Raw genomic sequence first — 23153 nt, forward strand, 5'->3', positions numbered from 1 at the left:
ACGAAAGAGAACGTATTGGTAAAAACAATCATAGATGTGTGACGCAATTAATGATCAAACCCAATGTCACATAGCACTGTTGTTTTCCATTTCGATAAATGAAATCCGAAGCATTCGTTTCTACTTTTCACCATATGTGGGTTTCCATTGTTGAAGACCAAAACACGATGCTTCCGATGTAGATTCACAGGTCGTAGAAGGTCGACGTGCTGCCAATTGAGACTCCACTCATGAGGTCGCAAGAGACAAAAGTCACGTCGTCAATCATCCTTCATGTCATGGTGGGTTTTTGACCTCCGCAACACCTCCAAAAAAGAGAGGGCAACACCGGAGGACATGGCCTTCCCGAGACCTACAATGAGGCAGACAGATAGAGAGTCGACGTGAGGGGTTTAGCCATCCATCCATTGTTCTCGGTGCAAGGTGGACGCCATGATATGATACGATCTAGTGCTGTAGTCATTAATGGAGCAATGGGGCTACCATCTGCATGCCATTGATTCCATGGCCACGATTAGTGCCAAGAATGGAGCTCCTCCTCCTCCCTGGTTGTCGCTCCCACTTGCATGTCATGCATACCGCAGAAGAGGCATTCGAGAGGCCAAAGATTGGAGCTTAGAACTCCTCTCTGAGTATAATATATCTTACCGAGTTGGGTTGTCCATGAGCTAATAAATGTGCAGGTGCTGAAGAAGACTATTACCACATGATGACTCAAGTAAGACTGGTGTAGAATTATTCTAATCCAAAATGATCCCAAGTAAAGAAGACTATATGTTTGATCTGCAGGTGCCATCAAAGCCATATGTGTGAGCCCCATGGTTCAGTCGGCATTAAATGAACTAGCCCATCTTGTCCCACTTTTATCTATCACATTTAGGGATGGTGGGGCACTTGCATGCATCCACCTCCAAGCCTTGACATCCTTTACTTTCCCTAAAGTAATTGCCACAATGTGCATAAATAGTTGATCTTTGCTGGTTAATGATTGCTCAACTGTTGGAGAGAGAGAGAGAGAGAGTGAGAGAGAGAGGGACACCATCTTTGTATATATTATATATATCCTTTTGCAGGGAGCCCTACAAGCTTTGGAATACTCTATGTTGCATTCATATAGTATCCATGCTGAGTGAGGGGACAGCTGCTTGTGCTTCAATAGTGGCAACATGTTCACTGAGAGTTACATGAGAGCGGATCAGATGGAGAACCTTGCATGAAGTAGCCAGTTTCAGGTTGGCATGCCAAACAACAAGTGTGGAATGCATGTCATGTGCATGTTGATGAATGGTAAATCTTCAAAGAAAACGCCAATTTTATGAATGGTAAATCTTCTTGAGCTACTTTTGGACCACCACATTGATGGACCTCTCCAGAAAAGAAGTAACAGAGTCACTCTATCTTCTAAAGTTCCCTTCTTTTAAGACCCCCTGCAGACCACTGCTTTTCTCTCTTCTTGCGAGAGGGGTTCACTTGGGGACCCATCGGCTGCAAGTGAAGAAGCCAACTCCACGTGAAATGAATGGCATGTGGCTTCGCTAAGTACAACCATATCTATATGGAATTAAGAGAGAAAAGGTCGAGCGAACGTAAATCGGTACTAATTTTGTTCAAACCATTCAAGTCAAAATCGATTCTAATCATTAGTGTAGCTCATTACCGTAAGTATCTTTCGTCTCGAATGAAGCTGATAGACATGTTTGATGGGAGCGAATGATCTTTTACCCTAATGCCGTCTAAGATGGCTTTCCGTGAGGAATATGTGTAGAGGAGCGAGGAAAATTGAGGCGCAAAGCATCAAGATTAACTTTGAGTTGCACCAAGCTAAGCTCCTGAAGCAATCGAGTGAGAACGAGGACAAGAGGAAGAAGACAACCAAGTTGAGGGGAAGAAGGACCACGAGCCCAAAGCGAAGGAAGCTGAAACCAGGAGTGAAGGTAAGAGATAGGCGAAGATACACGTGCAGCGCAGGTCGAGGAACGTACGGCACAAAAAATATTACCCTCCCTATACGCCGTACGTACGCACGTACATGTCTCGCTTTCTCTCTCACACAACACGTAGTAGGAGAAATCGAAGCTTCCTACGTACATGGTAGGGAGAGAGAAGGGAAAAGACATGTGGACCAGTAGCAGTAAGCTTGGTATGCAGCAGCTGCGCCCAGCGAAGCGTGGGATGGGATGGGATGGGAGAGAGATGGTGGTGAATCGACGATGACTTGTCAGATGTCACTTCATACACCTCAAATCATAAGACTGTAAGCGATGGGCTGCGACGCTCCCGCCTTCTCTTCCGTCGCTCATGCCATCTTCACGCATGCGCAGCGAGTTGAGTTGCTCCATCACGACGCACGGGAGGAGAGCGAGACCATGGCTTCATCGAGTTAGGCCACGGTCAAGGCGTGCATGGCATGGCCAGGGCCGCTGCTGCCGCTGTCCCCGCCTGCGCCAGTCCCCGTAACTATAGTAGACATTGATGTGCATCGGCCCCGACGCCAAGCACGATGCCGAGCTCCCCCAGTAAGCCCCAGTCTTTTCCCCCCTCTCTCTCTCTCTCTCTCCCTCTCTCCTCACCTACCTGCCTAAACTCCTACTGGATTCAGTGTGGACAATAACTGCTACAGTGACCGCTGAGAAGAGTTCAGACTTGGAACAAGGTTTCAAGGACAGATGCCGTGGGATAGCATACAAGTGTGCCACTGGTTTCGCTTGGAGCAGTTTTGTCACGTTGTGGCATTAGGGTTGATAGCTAGAAAGGAGTGGTTTACTTGTACTCATGAGAGATCCGACATGGTCCATCAGATGTTGCAATCAGGCATGGCGCGGAGCATTCGAGCAAGGGGAGTGTATACGATCGAAGACATCCAACATTGCAGTGCTCGGGGTTGAGAATATCTCTGAACCGTAGGGTGCTGTGGGGGCAATGCTCGATGTGGACCTCTCGATGGAAAGGTTCCCCAAATATTTCAGTGAGGGGATGCGCTTCGTAAGGGACGAGTAATCGACCCCCATCTTGGTGTTGTTTGGTGGCTAATCTGGGACTACGTCTTGGTCAGATGAATCAGCCACCGGAGCTACATGCTTTGGATACCGAGTGGATTGTAATCAGTACGTGGAAATGTTGTGGTGATGATGAGGTAAATGGAATAGTAATAGGGAGAAGAAGGAAGAGATAAAGGGATGGGTAACCTTTTAACAGCCTCTTGTCGCATCATTAGGTCATGCCTTCCTATCATATGTAATAATGCAGGAGGTGTCAGTCCTGTTATTGCACTTACCAACCCCGGTCAGTCTCATTTTCCCTTCTCAGAACATGTCTGCATCCGATCTCTGCTTTTTACCACCCAGGAGAGCCATCCAAATTGCTCTCTTTTCCTCGCCCACACGCATCCACCACCGCTTTCTCCACCGTCCCAGGGGAAAAAGATCTCAGCTCACCACCAGCACCCAGGTGGGCAGATGGGAAGAAGAACATGATGAACCAGAAGTAGCAGCCCTGAGACAGCAGCAGCTGCAGGAGATGATGGAGATGTGAAAAGATTCAGGAGGCATGCGGTGCTCATTCTTGTCATCAGAGCTTCTCCCACTCTTTTCTCTCTCTTTTTGATCCTGCTCTGCCGAAAAAAGCTCTCTTCAGAACCATGATCAGATATCTCTGAACCTTAAGCTGGTGAAAGAGAGAGAGAGAGAGAGAGAGAGAGAGAGAGAGAGAGGTGTTGATGGAGGAGACCCTCAAGGCCCTCTCCTTGGACTACCTCAACCTCCTCATCAATGGCCAGGCCTTCAGCGACGTCACCTTCAGCGTGGAGGGCCGGCTGGTACACGCACACCGCTGCATCCTCGCAGCCCGCAGCCTGTTCTTCCGCAGGTTCTTCTGCGGCACGGACCCCCCGTCGCCGGGGCTGCTGTCGTCGCCCAGGGGGGGCGCCGCGTCCCCCGGGGCCGCCGGAGGCGCCGTCATCCCCGTGAATTCGGTCAGCTACGAGGTGTTCCTGCTGATGCTGCAGTTCCTCTACAGCGGGCAGGTCTCCGTCGTGCCGCAGAAGCACGAGCCCCGCCCCAGTTGCGGCGAGCGCGGATGCTGGCACACCCACTGCACCGCCGCCGTCGACCTAGCCCTCGACACCCTCACCGCCGCCCGCTCCTTTGGCGTCAAGCAGCTCGAGCAGATCACCGAGGTCTTCTCTCCAACTCACACATCCCACGTATATACGACTCCTAATGCTGCCCACAGTTCTGTTCGTTACCGAATGCAGCGGCTCTTCTTTTTTGGGACACTGAAATCTAATCTGTTCGCTCTCTTTTGGACGTCTCCATCTACTGTTCGCTTCTCTTCTTCTTCTTTACACTTCTGCTTCCCTCCACTGTATGCTCCAAAAGGCATCTTCTACAGCAGCTTCTAAAAGCTTGTCTCTTTCACTAATCACAAGTTCCCAATGGATCCTTTCCTCCCTTCGTGCATCACTCCCAATTTCTTGAATTGGGTGTCCGTTTGCTAAATTACAGACAAATCATCACCTTCTCCTCGAATGCTGCTCTCGGTATATTTTATGCGAGGAAGGAGTCAACCTGGAATCCCCGACCTTTATTTCATCCTGTAGAGCTCCATTAATCAATACGCTTGTTGCAGACACATCTGCTGATGTTCTTGCCCTATGTCGATTGGGTGCAGAAGCAATTGGCCAGCATGGCCGAGAAGGCGTCGATCGAAGACGTGATGAAGGTGCTGATGGCGTCACGGCAGCAAGACATGCAGCAGCTCTGGACCACCTGCTCCCACCTCGTGGCCAAGTCGGGCCTCCCAGCGGAGGTGCTCGCGAAGCACCTCCCCATCGACGTTGTCGCCAGGATCGAGGAGCTGCGCCTCAAGTCCTCCCTCGCCCGTCGGTCCTCCTTCGTAGCCCACCACCACCAGATCGACGTTTCCGGCTCCTCTGCGGACCTCGAGGACCACCACCACAAGATCCGCCGCATGCGCCGCGCGCTCGACTCCTCTGACGTCGAGCTCGTGAAGCTGATGGTCATGGGGGAGGGGCTGAACCTCGATGACGCGCTCGCCCTCCACTACGCCGTCGAGAACTGTAGCCGGGAGGTCGTCAAGGCTCTTCTGGAACTCGGCGCGGCCGATGTCAATTCCCCGGCCGGTCCCACCGGGAAGACGCCACTCCACATCGCGGCCGAAATGGTGTGCCCCGATATGGTCGCCGTCCTCCTCGACCACCACGCTGACCCCAACGTTCGCACCGTCGACGGCGTCACACCGCTCGACATACTCCGCACCCTCACCTCCGACTTCCTCTTCAAGGGCGCGGTACCGGGCCTGTCGCACATCGAGCCCAACAAGCTCCGGCTATGTCTCGAGCTAGTCCAGTCCGCCGCACTGGTCATCTCCCGGGAGGAGGCTAATTGTGGCGGCGGTACTGGTGGTGCTGGAAGCAACCCGACCACGGCCATCTATCCCCGAATGAATCCAGGAACAAGCGCTTGTGATGCAAGCAGCTCCACCTCTGGGATGGTCAACCTTAGCTTGGACTCAAGAATGGTATATCTGAACCTTGGTATGGCGGCACAATTTGGAGGCAAGATGAACGATGGAGGGGGAGACGGAAGCAGCAGCAGTAGATCCCAAGGTGGGGGTGGTGGAATCGGCCCATCCTCCATGTACCCTGCTCATGGCTTCCCATGACTACAACTGTGTAAGATCTGAAGGACCATATCTACTTCCTTTGCTTACCAATCTATATCACATTAGTCACATCATTCTATGTTCGATGTAACACCCAATGCAAGCCCAGAGAGAGAGAGAGAGAGAGTCACGAACTCAGAGGGAATGGTATTCGACAGAGTTTGTTCTTGGAGGAATAGGGAGAATGGACATGTGCAGCTGCACCCAGACATAGAACTCAAAGAGCTTTCCATGATTTTAAATGTATTTTTGGGTTTGCTTGGATTCTTGTAAACTTTCAGGTTTACTGGTAGGGGATTGAAGGAAGGAGACAACAAGAATCTAAGTAAGCTGTCAATTATGGAGGAGATGCAGGTCAATCTTCTCTCTCTCTCTTTCTCACTCTGTGTGTGGCCTCTATCATACCTTTTGTTTTCATTTGCTGATTCTTCTGATATCATCCATTGCTTCGCTTCTTTCATCTCCTCACTTACTGTCTCCCGAGATGCAAACGTTCTCTCTTCCATCGAGTGATCAAAGGAAGCTGTAGGAGAGGCAGAATTGCTTGAGACTGTTAGCAACTATAGCTTCTATTAATGCTTGTAGGGCTGTCAACATCTGATGAAGGGAGTGGGTACACTCCTTTCTCTGTGGCCTTTAAATGGTGTGCTTGTCCTCCCGACTCAGTCTTTATTTGGATGTGGATAAAGGCAGTCTCCCATGCAGTGACGGCAATGAGCTGTGTCCTCCCACAACAGCTTCTACAGTGCTTCAGTATATTTCCCTCTTGTATTGTATCGATGATACCGAAAGCATCACTCATCTGTAGACCAATGAATCCCTTGTCTTGCATGAATGCAACACAGTTTGACTCCACTGCACCACATCTCAGCTGCTTCTAGTGTTCTCCTTTTTCCCATTGACTCTGTCGAGCCTCACAGCAATCTTCTCCTTGAGAGATGGCTTTACAATAACTGTGTAATCTAACTGGTCTTTGACCTCCATTCTTTCGTATCACACATTGAGAAGGTCTTGAGGTCAGCTGAAGAACAAATGTTTTTGTTGATATTGCGTGATTTAATTATTTGCCATAGCTAACAATATACAGCATCATCTTTGAACATTGTTTTGAGCTTCATGTTGCAGCCACTTTGCTAGAATTGCAGCAATAAATAGTTTGTCATCATTCTAAGACATGTTCATTGGCTCCTTTCTATAGATCTTAGTGGATCTAAAGGATCAGGATTTCTTTACTATATAAGTTTTGTTTGTTTTAATTGCTAAGCTCTGAGATGTAGAGATCATTTTCACTACTAGCTTTTTTATCATTTACATTTTACACTGTGCTCGGATCAAGTTCCTCAGTAAGCTCCAGTTTCTGTCATCTGCAATGCAATTCTAGCAGTATAATAGCTTCACTTCTCATTGCCAGACCATGTAATGTTCTTGTGGTGTCTTGGATTGCTTAGATCTTGAACATGGTTGTTGATAGGCAATCATGTTAATCAAACAGGTACTTTTTGATTCTTTGTGAACAAAGAAAACAATGAATTTATTGGTCTAAGACCAATGTCTTACTTGGTTGTCAATCTTTCTTACTTGGTTGATCTGATTCCTAGATATACATTCAATGATAATTAGACTAGAGAGAAATCTATTGCCTTCCAAAATAATTAAGCCAAAAATTTGTTCTTGGATGAACTTGGAGTTGATAATTAGATGATACCTCTTAAACTGATTTCCGATTATTGTGATCGAGAAATTGATGTTAATTTCTAGTCTAATGTGGAAAGATACTGCTGCTTGATTTGCATTCTACAAGAGTTACTTTCCACAGTATGAGCCATATGAAACCTGGTGATGGATGCAAAAATGTTGTGCAGTAAATATGTTCATGAAAAGGTAGTTGTCTCAAAAGGAAGACCTCTGTGTTTAGGACTCTTAAATGTTTGTGTTCCTCAATAGGAACTATATAGTAACTTTCTGCTCTATAAATAGGGTTCATGCATTGTGATTCTGAATAATAAGAAAACAATAAGGGTGTATTTATCCTAAGATTAAAGATCAAACAAGAAGACCGAGGTAAATTCTCCGAGTTGGAAGAGTGGTTTTGCTAGAAGTGTTAAACTAAGTGCAGCAAAAGAACCTGATGTGTTGTTCATCATATTCTCTAAATTGCAAGTATTCCAAATTAGATTAGGTAAGAACCCGAAAATATGATACTTCAAAGCTTAGTGCAACAATAACATGGTAACATGAGACCATTGAAATAGGAAAGATGTAGCACTGACTGCATCCTTCAAAACTGGTTCTCATGGATGAAAAGGTCAGATGGTTGGGACAAATCATCACAGCCATTCAAATGGTGAACTCAGGATGTGAGTGAATGTGATGTTTGAAACCTTTTCTAGATGCAGTGTGATGTTATCTTATACACATACTATCTTTATTAGAAGTGTATTGCAATTAGATCATTTCTTAGGATCAGATTCTTATCATCCTTACCTTTCCATCTGTCAAACTGTTACTATTAAAGTTTCCACAAGAATAATGTCAGGAACACCTGAAAGGACACAAATCAAGCTGTTAATTTGTTCTAATTTAAGTTGGATGGTATCACGAAAATAGATCTCCACAACTCTTTCTGAAATTTACATGAAGTGGCTTCATCCTTACTGAATTCTTTGAATCATACATATCCTAGTGGAAGAACAAATATGAGGTTTATGGGAAACATCAGAATTATGATAGCACCTACAATTTTTGTGGAGTTTGGAATGTCTGAAAACCTACATGGTCATTTGTCAGAATCACATGAAGGTTAATATTACTCCATGTTGATGTCTACATGGTCAGGTCAGATTACTGATCAACATTGCCTTTCAGCAAGAAACAAGTCAAACATATAAATTGCCACAAATCCCCCCAGGTTGTGCTTGGTCAACCTTGTGCTTGGTGAATCACGAATCCAACCATGAAAGGACACACAAATAGGGTTCACAGCCTCATGTCTGAGATGAGCTTCCTGATGTTCTCAAAACCATGCTGGAATGCAAAAGGTTGACACAGCACATCATCATGATAATTTTTTCTTGTCAGTTCAGCATAGCTGCTTCACCTGATCTCATCAACTTTATTATTTATGCTCATTCAAGCTTTTAAATCTAGTGAGAGAAAGCATGCTTTGGGAAATATACATTCGGTATGATGGTAAGATTGCTCAGATTACCCCCTTAATATATATGTATCAGAGTTCGGATGATGGAAATGATCTCTCTTCCCTCAAAGATGCTAAAGAGGATAAGAGACCTCAGGCAAAGTGTGGTGCGGAAGGACTCCTCGGTGAGGGTGAAACGTGAATCCTTGTGGGAATTCAAAGTAGCCATTATTTGGAAATCATAAGGCATCTTGACAAGTTTGATCGCTTTGTTTTCTTGTGTTCCTTCTCTTTCTTTCACGCATCCGCTTCCTCATCCCCATCGCCAAAGATTCCAATTCAACAAGGTCAGCTCGCTCATATCACATCATGGCTTCCTTTATGGAGCAATCACATTCCATTGTCTCCTGAGGCCAAGGAGAATTGACAGCCATGTCGGGGTGGGTCTTCTCATCAACCGATGTCGAAGCTTACAGATCGGTGCATCAGAAGATGATGATGGTGAAAGGAAGGTGATCAATAATGCAAAAAGGACATGAATTGTTTCTCATGATTACTGTTCCTTCCATTTATGTGTAGACAAGAAAACATTTAACAAAATAACTTGAATCCACAAAATGATTTAACATATCGATCCTTGCAAACATATAATATAACACAAATAATTGCATATTATATTTTTAAAATTTTAAAATATTATCATGTATTATTTAGTCTAGATAGAAGTTTTGATATAATGTTGATTGATGTTATCATTTTTATTATGATTGAAGTCGTTTTGTCTAAGATGACAATCAATTGACTCGTCACAATCATCATGAGTAACTCTAAGACTATTTGATTTTGATAAATATACTTCTAACGTCTAAGATAACAATCAATTGATTCGTCATGAGTGACTCGAAGACTATTTGATTTTGATAAATATACTACTAACAATGATTAATATGTTTATTAAGAGTAAATAAGTTATATTGATGTTATCATTTTTATCATATTTTGTATGATTGAAGTTTCGACTAAGATGATAATCAATTAACTCATCCTGAGTGACTTCAAGACTATTTGATTTTGATAAATATACTTTTAACAATGATTAATATATTTATTAAGAGTAAATAAGAGTAGAACATCTAAAATACTACTATTAATTTTACTGTTATTATAGGATTTCAAAAAGATATATATGTGTAACATGTGTAAGTAATGAGATACCCTTAAAGAGTCAACCTAAATACAACCTCATACAGGTCTCCAAGGGTCCGCGAAACAAAAAGTTAATTAATTTGAAAACGAACGACGGACAAATCCCGATGTCTCGCGAAGAGAAAATCTTTACAAGCAATTCAACAATCATAGAAATGCTGACGATTTAAGCACAATTGATAGTGAACTTCTTATAAATAAGATCGATCAGAAGTGTTGACACATTAGTCTCAACTCGATGGACTGAACCAAAACAAGATTTGCGGTAACAATTGGCAGGGCATTTTTGCATCTCATCACATGCAAATATGATTATAATAGAAACCTCCTTAACTTTACAATTCAATCCAACAAGCAGTTTGTACCAGTAAAAGGACACACTGCATATCAAGCATCGCAAAAACAATGAAATGTAAGCAGGAATTTATTTATACAGCTTATTTAGCATCAAGCATTCACAAAATCTTCCCTACTAACAATCCACACAGGCGATAAGTTGATACCGTAACATAGATATGGAAGGATCAAAAGGTGAAGGGGGTAGATGGCACATTGCATCGATAATGAAACACGTTATTTCTTCCGAGCCACCACTGCAGCTATTCCACCTACCAGAAGCCCCACAGCAGTTGCAGCAATTCCTATGCCAATCACGCCATCTGTTGCAAGAAGTGATTCCTTGAGAATCTTTCAGACATCGACAATCAGGTGGATTGACACAATGTAAGATCAACTTACCTTTAGCAATTCGATCCTCCACTACCTTTCTCAGGGTTTGAGCCTGTCTCCAGTCTGGTGCAATCTACAAAATCAGTCAAAATAATGTAGCATTAACAATAAATATACTATTCAACTACCTCAAGAAGTAACTAAGAAAAATCTAAAAATATAACAGGTTTTGAATGGAACTCATACACAACATCACTACCTCCATAGAGATCCTACAACAAGTATTGCTGTGTATTCAACTCACGCCTATGATTTATAATGCCTCAACAGTTTTCAAATAAGTTCAGTCATAAATAAAAAAAGGAAGGGATAGTCAAACGTAATCAACCACCTCTAAAACATGAAAAGACAATTTAAACCTTCAAAGCAAAATTTCATCAAACTTGGCTGAATGGGTCCATGAAATAAGATGCTTGCAAGCATAGGATTTTATTTTGGACGGTACAACACTTTAGTTTGTGGAAATGAAGATCCTGACAGAAGTCCAGGAATATATAGTTGTTAGAAATCTGATGCAATCCTACAGCCTTAAGATTTTAGCAAGGGAATACATTGTAAAAGATTAGAATGGGATATTGCATTTATGACAACAAAAATGAACTTGTCCAAGATTAATGTTTGCACCATTATCTGCACTGCACAGAGACACATTAAAGGTTATAAACTTTGTACAGATCTACAAGCATTTCCTGCCTTGTAAATGACACTAAATTAAATTAGCTTTCACAGGAAAGCCTATGGAGTCTAAACTGCAACGAGCAACAATATGAGAAGCAAATTATATCTATAGTGTTCCTTAAAGCTGACTAATCAATTGGAAGTCCTTCCATAGCTCATTCTGAACAGTGGTGAAATATGAGTCTCTACAGCCCTACCTATGTTACCTGTGAACACATCAGGCTATAGCATATGTACAAAACATAAAAGTATAAAAGTAAGGATAGTGATAGCAGCAGGCCAGGTTTCCCCAAGGACCCTGGTATACCTGATCCACTTAAACTGGATCTAGGTACCCTTAGAAAAAGTTAGTCACCCAAGTTGGGTTCGGGTTTGAGTTTAGATTCAGGTACCTAGATAGCTATTCAAGTTTAGATTCAGATACCTAGATAGCTATTCAAGTTCAGATTCGGATTTCGATAGGGTAAAATTCACTGGTAACTACATGTTGCCTCTCCATTGTTAAGTTAAATTGGTAGTTGATCTATTTTATTTGACTACCCATGGATACCACATCCAGTTAAACCAGGTTCAATTACCCATTAATTGGACTTGAGATGGATGTGAAATAATACCCACTAATTGTTGTGACAGATATCTATGAAATATAGGTAGTGTTTTTGTCTCACTCCAACCTAACAATCATACCAAATGAATTCCTACCTTAGTCTAGCCTACAAACTCCATGCTTCTAAGATTCATTTTTTACCTTGGAAAATGAAAGCAAGCTCCATCCAAGCTTAATAAAGCATTTTATGATGAATTAATCAACCATTTGATAATAAAGCCATTTTCTGTAATGAGCAACCTTTTAATCATTCTCAATAACCTTAACCTAAACCAAGGTTTTAAATGGTAATCCAACTTTCGGTAATCTACCAGGCCAATATGGGACCAGTGTATTGACCCATGCCACTCAGTATCAGCTGAAAGGAAATAAATATTACTTAGAATCAGACCATTAGATTGTAGATAAGTGTGAACCAATGCATTGCCAAACCACTAAATGCCATGATGTTTCAACTTCAGGCGCTAATACATAGACAACAATCACAATGCAACCTCAACCTTGAATCTTTGCACGGTCCATAGGGAGCAAGAAAAAATAAATGACACTGAGAGTGTAATGACTCAGGACAACAAAGTCCAGGTAGCGGGCCATGTCAAGACAGCAGTAAAAGAGAAACCAATCCTAGATGAAAGGTGGGATTAAGGGATCAAAATCAGTGTTCATAAATTAGAAGTTTAAACATGAAGATTTCCTTGACAGTCCTGTGTGCAAATCTAAAGGGATGTTGGAACTTGACAAGTTCTTTGACCGCTTTGATAGGGTTAAACAAAAAAAATCTACAAGTCAAGACAGAGAGAAAATAGAGAAGCAACTTTAATATATTCATTCTGTTGTATACATGAAAACTGATTTCCCATCTGCTTGACAAATAATGAATTACCAATATGCTACTTTTTCATTGTGTCTAGAGCATTCAAAGAAATCCATCCAAAAATACTTTTAGGCATATCACATATTGAACTACAATCTGCATGTAGAAATTCAAAACAATGCAAAGTAATCATATAAGAGGTAAATTGGCCAAGCAAGACAAGGATTTTGAGAATTTAAAGCGCAAGAACAATTCAGACAAAGAATATTTGAATTTTCAAATTGATTATAGACAAGATATAGCATGTGCATTCACTTCACAACTTCCTTAAATTAGATAAACATACACACTCAAGCAGTAGAAGAGCTAAGGGGTGTGGAAGTTAATTGCGCACTAAAACTGTGCAGCTTCTCAATTGTTACAGGTTACAAGTATTTTAGGAAGTTTGTCCATCTGGCCCTAAACATATAAGAGTTCCAAAGTTCTCTTTAACTAAGTGAAGATAAAGAATAAAGGTTTCAAAGACCAAACAAATGGCCAAAAAGAACATACACACAAATGACAGTTTGAAGATATAGAAACTTTTCCAGCTTATTTCCTACAAATGGACAATGGAAATTTATTCTCTTATTTCTTTTTGTTTTTATGTATACTATTTTTTCCCTACAAATACATGACAAATAAGGATGAAAATGACTCTGCTCGTCCTTTAAAATGATCACATGCATCTCTTCTACTATAACTAAATCAGCTATGTGGTTGCATCCATAATATAAACAGGTAAAGAAGTTTATCATTTGAACTATGTGATGTCCTCCCCTTGGTAAAAAATGGCTCCACCACTAGACAAGGAAATTTTAAACTACATGGTATACATTAAAAAAACATACTACCCGAGTTATATGTGTACCACACATAATTAATAACAGTATAAATAATAAGATCCCACCTCTAAACATCGGTCCAAGAGTTGACGACTTCTTGGGTAGTCTCCATTTCTGTAATACCCAACAGCCAGCAGATAAAGTTTCTCTCTTGATTGCAGTGGACTAGCTGAATTGTCCAAGGAAGCTGCAAAATCAGGTAACTGGTGTTATCAAAGACCAGCATTGAATCAAGGATAAAAAATAGGAGACTGTAGATTGTGATAACAAAATACAATTGTCCATAAGATGTGTAGACACCTTCAAGCATGGCAATTCCACGATTCACATCTTCCGGATGCCTGGAATGAACAAGAGCCCAGGACAACCTCATAAGGCTTTCGTTCTTGCTTTCTGCATTCCCACTCTCTGCAACCTCTCTTTCACAGCCCTGTAAAGAACCAAACACACACATGATAGTAGCAAGAAATAAACAAAAGAACAATTAATATGATAACATGCCCAGATAAAATGACGACAGCAAAGATACATTTTTGGCAGAAAGATTGGAGATATTTGCTTACATAACTAGCCCAATTTTCTCAAGATGCCCTAATTTCTTCCAAGATTGAGGAACAAGATGAGTTACCTGATTAGGATTTTCAAAGGTTAAGGTTTTGGTAGGAGAAACCGGAAAAAGGCTTATGTCGCGATCGGACCAGGGGATGCGCATGATACATCGTAAACTAAATAAAAATGTCATTTTTATAAAGAATCAAATCTCCTGCATCAGGAATCGATGACAAACGAGAAATTTGCTCCAAGAAAGAGCATAATATCCTCAAGATGTCCCAATTTCTCTTCCAAGATTGAGGAAGACAACGAGATGCCTGATTAGTCTCAAAGCGAAAAGACGAGAAACATCAAGGCAAGTAGAAACGGCAGAATTAGGGTTTTGACATTAGGGACCGGGAGAAGGCTTACGGCGATGATGTCGCGATCGCACCAGGGGATGTTATCGCCACCGCTGAAGAAGGAACCGACGGAGTCGAAGAACTCGCGGATCTTGGCGTCCATGGCTGAGCAATAGAGAACTTGGGGATGAAGAAAGAGTTGATGCCCTTTCAACTTAAAGCGCGTCTCACATACTTTCCCGTGGCCGACACGGATCGATCAGTCCGTTTTCGGATCCGATTAAATATCCAAACCCGTGTTCCATTTCAAATCCAATTAAAATACTTATTTTCCTACTCAATTCATACTCGTCCCAAATTTAATAGATATTTCAATTCAATTAAGATGTCAGATAAACATAAACATAAAAAAATATTGATCTTCTATTGTTCTTATAACAAACGTTTATAATCTGACTAAGGTATCTATCTTAAATTCAATTAATACTAATTTTAATCCAATTGAAATAAATGAAATAAGCGTAAATATCCAGAAAAATGTACACTGAGTCTCACTATGTAAGCGGGTCGGGTAGATATGGATACCCGAAAAGGCCAAATCCGTTGCATGCCTCAGTACGGCACAAAGCGTTGGGCATCCCTCCGTCCAGAGGTCCGAGTGCGAATCTTAAAGCGCAGCCAATCAAGCTTCTGCTCCAGTCATCGGTGCAGTAGAGGTTTCTTCTAAACTGTTCTACACTGCTCAGCATCACAGGTATTGAATTAAACTTCTAATTTTATTACATACAGATTTAAAGAATTTTTGGTCATAATTTATATTATTTTGAGGAAAATAACCATTCAAAAGGTTTGGTATGTACAGAATATGACCAATCATCTCAATTGCACCTTAACATTCCATAAAACTTAAGGCACAAAAGTCACTACACACCCCTAACCACTATCAATCCATCTCCTGTGATCAAAATGTAATCAGTAATAAAGGGAGATGCATAGAATTGTTCAAGGATCAATAGCTCACCCAAAATTGCAGGGAAGTACAAGTTGAAGCAAAAATGTGCTCAAAGATGCAGCTTTTAAAGTCCAGCACTTTCTTTGCAATCCTTAGCATCTCTCGCAAACATGCAACATTTGTCGTCACCAATTTTGTGAGGTCACATTTAGAAACTAACAGAAGCAGATAGCTTGGAGAAAGCATCCTGAGTGATTGCTGGTACTGAAACTTCTGATTGTGAATGACCATGAGTGCTAAATTTGCATCTAAATAAAGCCTCTGCAGAATTGTACCCTTTTATATTCCATCACATACATTGCTAAGTGCCTCATAAATCAGGGTAGCGGTATTTTCGTCTTCACAACTGATTGTGGTCTTCCTTGCACTGGTTTCAATCACTGCCTTCTCTGGGTTGGTTATCTGAATTGTGTAGACACCATTTGCAGCATCCTTGTTCCAATTAATTGTTCCAACTAACCCCCTCTCTTGCAATGCCAGAAGTAGGCTAGTGGGCTCAATAGAACCCCAATAAAGTAACTGTTTGTTTGAGAATTCCATTGGAATTCTTGAGGCAGCCAAGAAATATTTTCCTTTACTCAAGAAAATCCTCCCCTTTAGTCTGGCAATGGCTATATTTTGTTGTGTCAGTCTTCTAGGCCGAAGCTGAAATGCAAGATTTGTTTCCAAGCACGCCTTGACGTCCTCCACAAAACTTGGAACCCGTAATTGTACATTTTCAGAATAGTACAAGTCTGACCATGAGTTGTTCTCCTTGACAGGGTGCTGAATCCTCAGATCTTCAGGGTACTACATTGACATGAAAACAAGACACTTGATAGCATAAAAGTGTAGATCATAAGCACCTCACTGAAAACATGACAACAAAACAACTAACCAGAACAAGTTTAGGATGCAAGATTTCCAGCAGTGGTTCAACCTTATGCATCCTGCAAAAAAAGACAAAAACAAAAGCCCAACATTACATGCATATTTAGTTATACAATGTTGTAAAAAAAGACTCAGAGCAGCACTAGTTTTAAGCTAAAATCAAGAAAAACTCAACGTTAGGATCCCAAGCTTCAATATAGAATGATTGTTACCATTTATGACTTCAAATAGGAGTAATTCAAAGGACAAGCTAACAAATGACAGAGATTATCATTTGTTTTGGTATATCTCGGTCTTACTGTATCCTGTTTGTTTCCTGCTATTTCTTCATCTTCAAAATAACAGGGTAATGCTTTTAGTTATTCTATTTTCTTTTAAAACAAAACTAAACAGAATTAGGAAGAAGAAAAATGAAAAAATGATCACTGCATCGGACGACAGATGTAAAATATCAAGGCCCATATATCGCGACCAAATCCATTAAATGGTTTGTGCCAAGGCCAATGACAATGATGATAGCAGAGACTTCTAACTAAAGGCAGTATCTAAACTCAGGAAAGTCTACTAGCAGAGATATTGGCTGGTCTATGTCAAGAAAATGCAAAGAGAAGATATTTCCAGTCATTCAAGGTGATGGAAAATAAGAAATTTCAAAGAATGAGAAAAGTGAGAAGGTGAGGTGGATACTCCCTGTGATTTCAGACTTCAAATAGAAGTCTACAACAGAAAGTATCATAACTAGCTTGCCAAAGTCTTGACCATAGAACATAAAGCAGGCCAATAATCAGGCTTAGATGAACCAGAGTACAAATTAGACAAACAAACTTCTGAATTCAGCCCTAAATGAGTACAGGATAATTTTACTTTGGTTGGAAGTTGTCAGTTCTTAGGCAACTATATGAACACCTCCATTTCAACCAGGCTTAGATGAACCAGAGTACAAATTAGACAAACGAACTTCTGAATTCAGCCATAAATGAGTACAGGATAATTTTACTTTGGTTGGAAGTTGTCAGTTCTTAGGCAACTATATGAACACCTCCATATCAACCGTTTCCATGCATGACATGCATATCCCAACTTTAAACATAGAATGTAAAAGGATATTGAGAATCACAAGGATCAAGTATCAAAAGTTGACCACTTACATGATCCCAGAAAGAAATGAACACTGGAGAACCTTAATGGCCACTGGTCTGAATGGCAGGAGACCCACTTCAACATTAACTCCTTGCTGCAAGTAATACATGTATGTATTATAACATATTAGAAGAATAGATGATATAAATCAAAATAAATAATTTCAGAGTGTAACATGTTGCAGCATATGCACCTCTAGAATGAGTAAGGATTTTGGATCAGCATGCCATCGATGAAGCAAAGGAACAACTGGACCAAGCCGAAGACTCCAATGAGGAGAAAAGATTATGCAGGGCTCCTGCCACATCATTCTGTTACGAGCTCAATTTCATAAGTTGGAATAGTAAAGGTGATTAGAAACAATAACATAACATAAACTATAGTTAGATAAGCCAATAATACAGCCAACAGATTTTCATTTACTACTCGATGGTTGAAGAAAAACTCAATTACTCGACATGATTGTTAACATTAACTGAAATAGAAAAATTGCCAAGATGATCAACAAACCAATTGCATGCTAGTATAATAAGGGCACCTACAAACCAAGTTTGATGAAGATTTGGGATGTGACATTAAGAAGTCAGCATGCTGGACTTTCAAACCTATATAAAATTGTCATCGTCACTTCTCAAAGCATACAGAATCTCTATGATTCTTCCCCTCTTACGAAACGGGCTAACAATAATATAAGCTCATCCAATATCTTGGTAACTACAAAAAGTACATGTCACTTAAGAATTAGAATTCATATATGGATTTGGAGAAATCATTCATACATAATTCTCAAATGAAAGGTTCATATCATTAGAAATCAGCAAAAGGCATACAATTGCTAGAAGAACAGAGGCCTCACAGCAACTCAGATGAGTAAATTGATGGGAATACATGAAGCCGGTTCACTTTCCTGAGTTCGACATGGTTAAACAATGCCTCCCCTGAGAATAGCTACAAAATTAAATAAAAATGAAATCACCATCTATGAACACAATTTCATTTCACAAATTATTGATACAATCAAGACAAACAAAGAGAAGTTGCCACCTTCTGTTGCCGTTGCTTAGAAAGCCATTCCGGCACAGTGTTTACAAATGCCAACGTCTCTTCTGCTGTAGGAGAAATCATAAATATCGGGACCTAGCAAAGATAAATGTTATGGTGAGTACTAAAAGAAATACACATAACTTTGCTATAATAACAATAATAAAAGAGTCAGGATAATATAGACAACCACATAGAAACCCCTAAAGAAACATCTATGAGAAGGTAGTAATCGGGCATCTTTCTGCAAAAAGTTCATATGTAAAATTGGTGAACCATTCTTCGTATTTGCCGCGAAGATATTGAGTTTGTCATCCAAAAGGCATAAACTGGATTCTCTCTTTATGGTTGACTACCCTTCATTACTCAAGATAACAGAGTTGTTTTAGAACTTGAAGAGATTGAAGGAAACATGTCAAAAAAATGTTTGGTGCTAATTGTTTTCATGAATTTCATTGCTATGCCATTTTGTGCCAACATGGTATAGGCACTTTGGTACATGTTGTAGTGAAGGTGTCCTTATTGGTGACCTGTGATAGCAGGTATGAACCTCATGCCTGCTGGCAGGAGGCATACAGATTACAGACAATGGCAAAATGGTTATATTTCTAGATTCATCTTTTGATTGGTACAGTTTTACACTTAACCAGTTCTATGTCCACATAATTTATGCATGGTTGCCTGCCAAATCTTAACAGCCATTGTAAGTTATATATCTAATTTTACAAGACAAATTTATACAGCCTTTGACCAAGTCCGTCATTGTCCATGGCAACAAGTGCAACTCGTCACAAACTCTCCTATTATATGCAAGAGACAAAAAAAATTAATATATCACTCATGCTGTCAGAAACCAGGTATCAGAACTGCATCAAGCATAATTGTGAAAAATGACTACTAAAAACCTCTCTCATGTTTAACAAATGCTATTTCAGTTCTTCATATGAGTAATCCAAATTAGCTACACTTAATTTTCATCTACAATCATAACTGGTAGACATGCTAATCAGTCAAAGTAGACAGACATCTAGCTTAGATCAATTCCCATATCTTATCGATTTCTATCACCACTGATATTTCTCTCTCTAGTTTCCTTGAAGGTCCAACATTTCATACGGACTAGACGGATAAATATAATGTCGAGATCAATTTCACTTACACCCTTGCAATTTTCAGGTTTGCACAATGGCACATTGATAAGACAAGGTAGAAGGAGAAAGGGCCTCTCAAAGAAGAACAAGAGGAAAGAAGGAACTAATCTAACCAATCTAATAAATTTGTTGAATAAAGAAACAAATCCAATCTAACAAATCCTGAAGATTGTTTTCGATGAAATGATATGATGGACCTTAATGGTTGCAAAGTGCACCACTAATATAGACCTAAACCAAGTTCAAATTGGAGATTGTAAGAGCTGGCTTTGAGCTGGATACACACAAAAGTTTACAAAACAGAGAATAAGATAAAGAGGGTGGCTAGGAAATGGATACAAAATAAAATGTCCACACATCAGAGAAAAACTTAAAGAGATATCATATCTAAAATGTACCTTTAAATTGAAGGACTCTAGTGAATCAGATATCTGCTCCAGTAGCAGAAGTACTGTTCCCAGTCGGCCTATGGGTATCAAAACTGAACCTCCTCCTTCCAGGGAATCTATGATACAGGAGCATATAAAACTGATCTTCTCAATCTCATCTGACGTTTCATCAGTGCCAAACAACTGATGGGGTATTTCATCCTTACTATCAGCCAGAAAACAAATTAATCAGCATGTAATACAGAAAAAAAACTGATATTACTCCTGAAAAAGGAGCAAATGCTCCAAAACATTTAATGATAAGAAAACCTACCTGAGAGCAGAAGCACTACAAAGAGAAGGATCATTGTCCACCATCATATCGTTCTTCCTAATTTCACGAGTTTCAGTACAAGTATTAGCAGTGCTGCTTAGTGATGATAGATCTGAGAATATAACTAAATCATTCCCAAGCAGGGAACGGTAATCAAAACCCTTCCAACAAGCTGGCATGCATAAGGAGCTTGATAAATATGTAATACTTCTTTTGGGGCTATTTATTGTCCAGTTGCAGCTTCCAATGTCCAGACCTGAGCTGTATGCTTTCATGATTACGGATCCATTAAAGCAAGTTTCTTCACCATACTTCAGAGGCTGGATTTTTTGCATGCATTCCTTTATATCTGCAGCACTAATATGTTCAGATAATTATCATCAAGAAAAATAAATCCTAAGTTGTACAATAACATGAAAGGGTTATAGACGACAAATCAAACTTTGCAGCCTGAGAAATGTCTTTCTTCACAATTTGCACTACAGAATAAGCCTCACAAAAATAGTGTGATATCTGAAAATAGGTATAACTAAAAGTTTGGACAAAGTGAAGACAGTGAATAATGAACTTCAGTCCAATCTTAGAACCTTGTTGTATGCAATATCATACTTGTTTATAAGTGATAGAGAACAGAGACCAAAAAGAAGTCAACACCAAATCCCAGATAATTTAGGAAATTAGTGATTACAGTTCAAATAGTAGCAAATTATATACTTGTAATACATATTCCAAAATAATCATTGTCATGTTAAAACAACCACATTTATCATTAACCAGATTGAATGTTGTATCTAGTACCACCTCAAGCCTTTCAATTTTACAGCTCTGATAAAGTAAACTAGTTCTTGAGACCATCACTTCGTAGATGGTGACAGTAATAAGAGAGCCATGAACTAGAAGGCCTTTTACTGGCAACCTCACAGAAACAGAACAAAATGAGTTCAGCACCTTATACAGCCACCACTCAGGTCACATTGTTTTTCAACTCAGGACAAGAAAACACAACAAAATACTAGAAGATGCTTCAGCTATGTGAAATGTTATTGGATGATTACCTAATTGGAATCATTAATTTTTCAAACTTTAAAATGCTAAACATGCCGGAAGAAAATAAGGGAAGAGAATGAAACCTGTACAAGGGCATCCAAGCCCCCAACCCCTCCCCATCTTCCCCCAGGACCACTTGCTTCAGCTCAGGCGACAGCTTCTCGAGCTCCTCCCACTTCATCCACTTGGGAGACGCATCAGCACCATAAAATTGCAGGAATTCAGCATGCATCGACAAGAGATCCTCCATCAGCAGCTTCCCGATCCTCGCCACCACCTCCGTCACATAAATCTATCAACCAGAAACCACAAAATCCAAACTTTACAAACCACAATAGTTCAATTTCCAATCTTTTTCCTCGTTATATGTAATTAGCATACCTTGCCACAGAATTTGGCGTTGCGGGTGAGGAAGGGCAAGCCAAGCATGCCTGCGGGGGACGAGACCAGTACGGCATCGATGAGGGACGGGTCCCAGAGGTGGAGCCCCGGCACGGTTTTGTACCACGGTAGGGCTCGCAGGAGGCCAGAGGAGGCGTCGAGGTTGGCGGCGCCGGTGGAAGGGATAGGGGAGAAGACAGCGAGAGAGGAGAGGTCGATGGGGCACTCGAGGAGGAGGCGGAAGCCGCAGAGCTGGAGGATATGAGTGGGCGGGCAGTGGTAGCCACTCCCTTGGCTTAGACATGTCTTCAAAACGGTTTACACACACACATAGCAGGCGAGAATCAGGAATGGACGAATGATCGGAAGAGAAAGAGAAGGGAGGAGGCCATCATGACGCTTACCAGCTTCATCGAAACAGAAAGAAGAAGAGGCCGACGATCTCAAACCCTAACAGGTCGAAGAGGGAGAGGAAGTGAGCCAAGCAGCGGCGGGACGGTAATCTCAACATAAAAAAAATTAAATTTCGATTTAATTTAATTAAGTATAGAAAAAATATATTATTTATAAAAATAACTTTATAATATATTTCAAAATATATATCTCTGAAAAATAAAAGTATGTAATTTTGTAAGATTTAACATAATCAAAATTAGATAAGAACGATGTTGACTAAAATGGACTTGCAACAAGTAGGAAGAAACAAAATCAAACTTGAATAATTAAAAACTGATCCAACAAAATCTATCCAAAATATTAAGATTAATGATGACTACTATATCTAATATTATATAATTTAGTTGAAAACATATTTCTCTAATTCTATAATCATAATCATTTTTTAAAGGATATGAACATCATTTAAATCCTAATTTACAAATAAATGATAAAATGATATATATATATATATATATATATATATATATATATTATAAGTGGTATAGCATTGATATTGATGGCTTATTGTAGACAAGATAGACAACAGCAGGACAATATTGGAATAATGTCCAAACGTTAGAGTTAATCTAACGGACAGGATTAAAACAGGTCATTTGTAACCTATAAATGAAAATTTTCTCGTTACTCTAAGTATTTACCTGCTTTTTATTTGGGGTTAGGTGACATCTGATGGGGCCCACTTGTTGCCACCATTCGTACGTTAGGTGATGCAGTGTGGCAT

General features: G+C 40.4%; 3 protein-coding genes and 1 long non-coding RNA gene across 5 annotated transcripts; 1 reads left to right on the plus strand and 3 right to left on the minus strand.

Moving 5' to 3' along the window:
* Positions 1 to 1967: 1967 nt before the first annotated feature.
* On the minus strand, positions 1968 to 3324 carry LOC135673334 (uncharacterized). The gene is made up of 2 exons (XR_010513277.1): positions 3186 to 3324; positions 1968 to 3077 (listed from the first exon to the last, which is right to left on the minus strand). It is a non-coding gene; the product is annotated as an uncharacterized LOC135673334 (long non-coding RNA).
* Positions 3325 to 3385: 61 nt separating this feature from the next.
* LOC135673333 (BTB/POZ domain and ankyrin repeat-containing protein NPR5-like) lies at positions 3386 to 5956 on the plus strand. 2 transcript variants are annotated; one of them, XM_065182219.1, is made up of 2 exons: positions 3386 to 4174; positions 4672 to 5956. In XM_065182219.1, exons 1-2 carry the CDS (start codon positions 3716 to 3718, stop codon positions 5680 to 5682), a joined length of 1470 nt encoding a protein of 489 aa, XP_065038291.1. In that variant the 5' UTR covers positions 3386 to 3715; the 3' UTR covers positions 5683 to 5956. The 2 variants fall into 2 exon arrangements, with proteins under 2 accessions (XP_065038291.1, XP_065038290.1); XM_065182218.1 differs by having other exon boundaries at positions 3392 to 4174; positions 4669 to 5956.
* A 4474-nt stretch (positions 5957 to 10430) lies between these two features.
* On the minus strand, positions 10431 to 14858 carry LOC135673335 (mitochondrial fission 1 protein A-like). The gene is made up of 5 exons (XM_065182220.1): positions 14700 to 14858; positions 14037 to 14166; positions 13802 to 13923; positions 10763 to 10826; positions 10431 to 10683 (listed from the first exon to the last, which is right to left on the minus strand). The coding sequence occupies exons 1-5, from the start codon at positions 14790 to 14792 to the stop codon at positions 10598 to 10600; spliced, it is 495 nt and encodes a 164-aa protein (XP_065038292.1). The 5' UTR covers positions 14793 to 14858; the 3' UTR covers positions 10431 to 10597.
* A 637-nt stretch (positions 14859 to 15495) lies between these two features.
* Positions 15496 to 22478, minus strand: LOC135673336 (uncharacterized). The gene is made up of 11 exons (XM_065182221.1): positions 22378 to 22478; positions 21974 to 22279; positions 21676 to 21884; positions 20546 to 20902; positions 20242 to 20437; positions 18696 to 18788; positions 18508 to 18599; positions 17845 to 17962; positions 17660 to 17745; positions 16519 to 16570; positions 15496 to 16430 (listed from the first exon to the last, which is right to left on the minus strand). The coding sequence occupies exons 1-11, from the start codon at positions 22384 to 22386 to the stop codon at positions 15921 to 15923; spliced, it is 2028 nt and encodes a 675-aa protein (XP_065038293.1). The 5' UTR covers positions 22387 to 22478; the 3' UTR covers positions 15496 to 15920.
* Between the last annotated feature and the right edge of the window lie 675 nt (positions 22479 to 23153).

The sequence above is a fragment of the Musa acuminata genome, chromosome BXJ1-5, assembly GCF_036884655.1.
Source record: "Musa acuminata AAA Group cultivar baxijiao chromosome BXJ1-5, Cavendish_Baxijiao_AAA, whole genome shotgun sequence".
In the NCBI taxonomy this organism is placed as follows: Eukaryota; Viridiplantae; Streptophyta; class Magnoliopsida; order Zingiberales; family Musaceae; genus Musa; species Musa acuminata.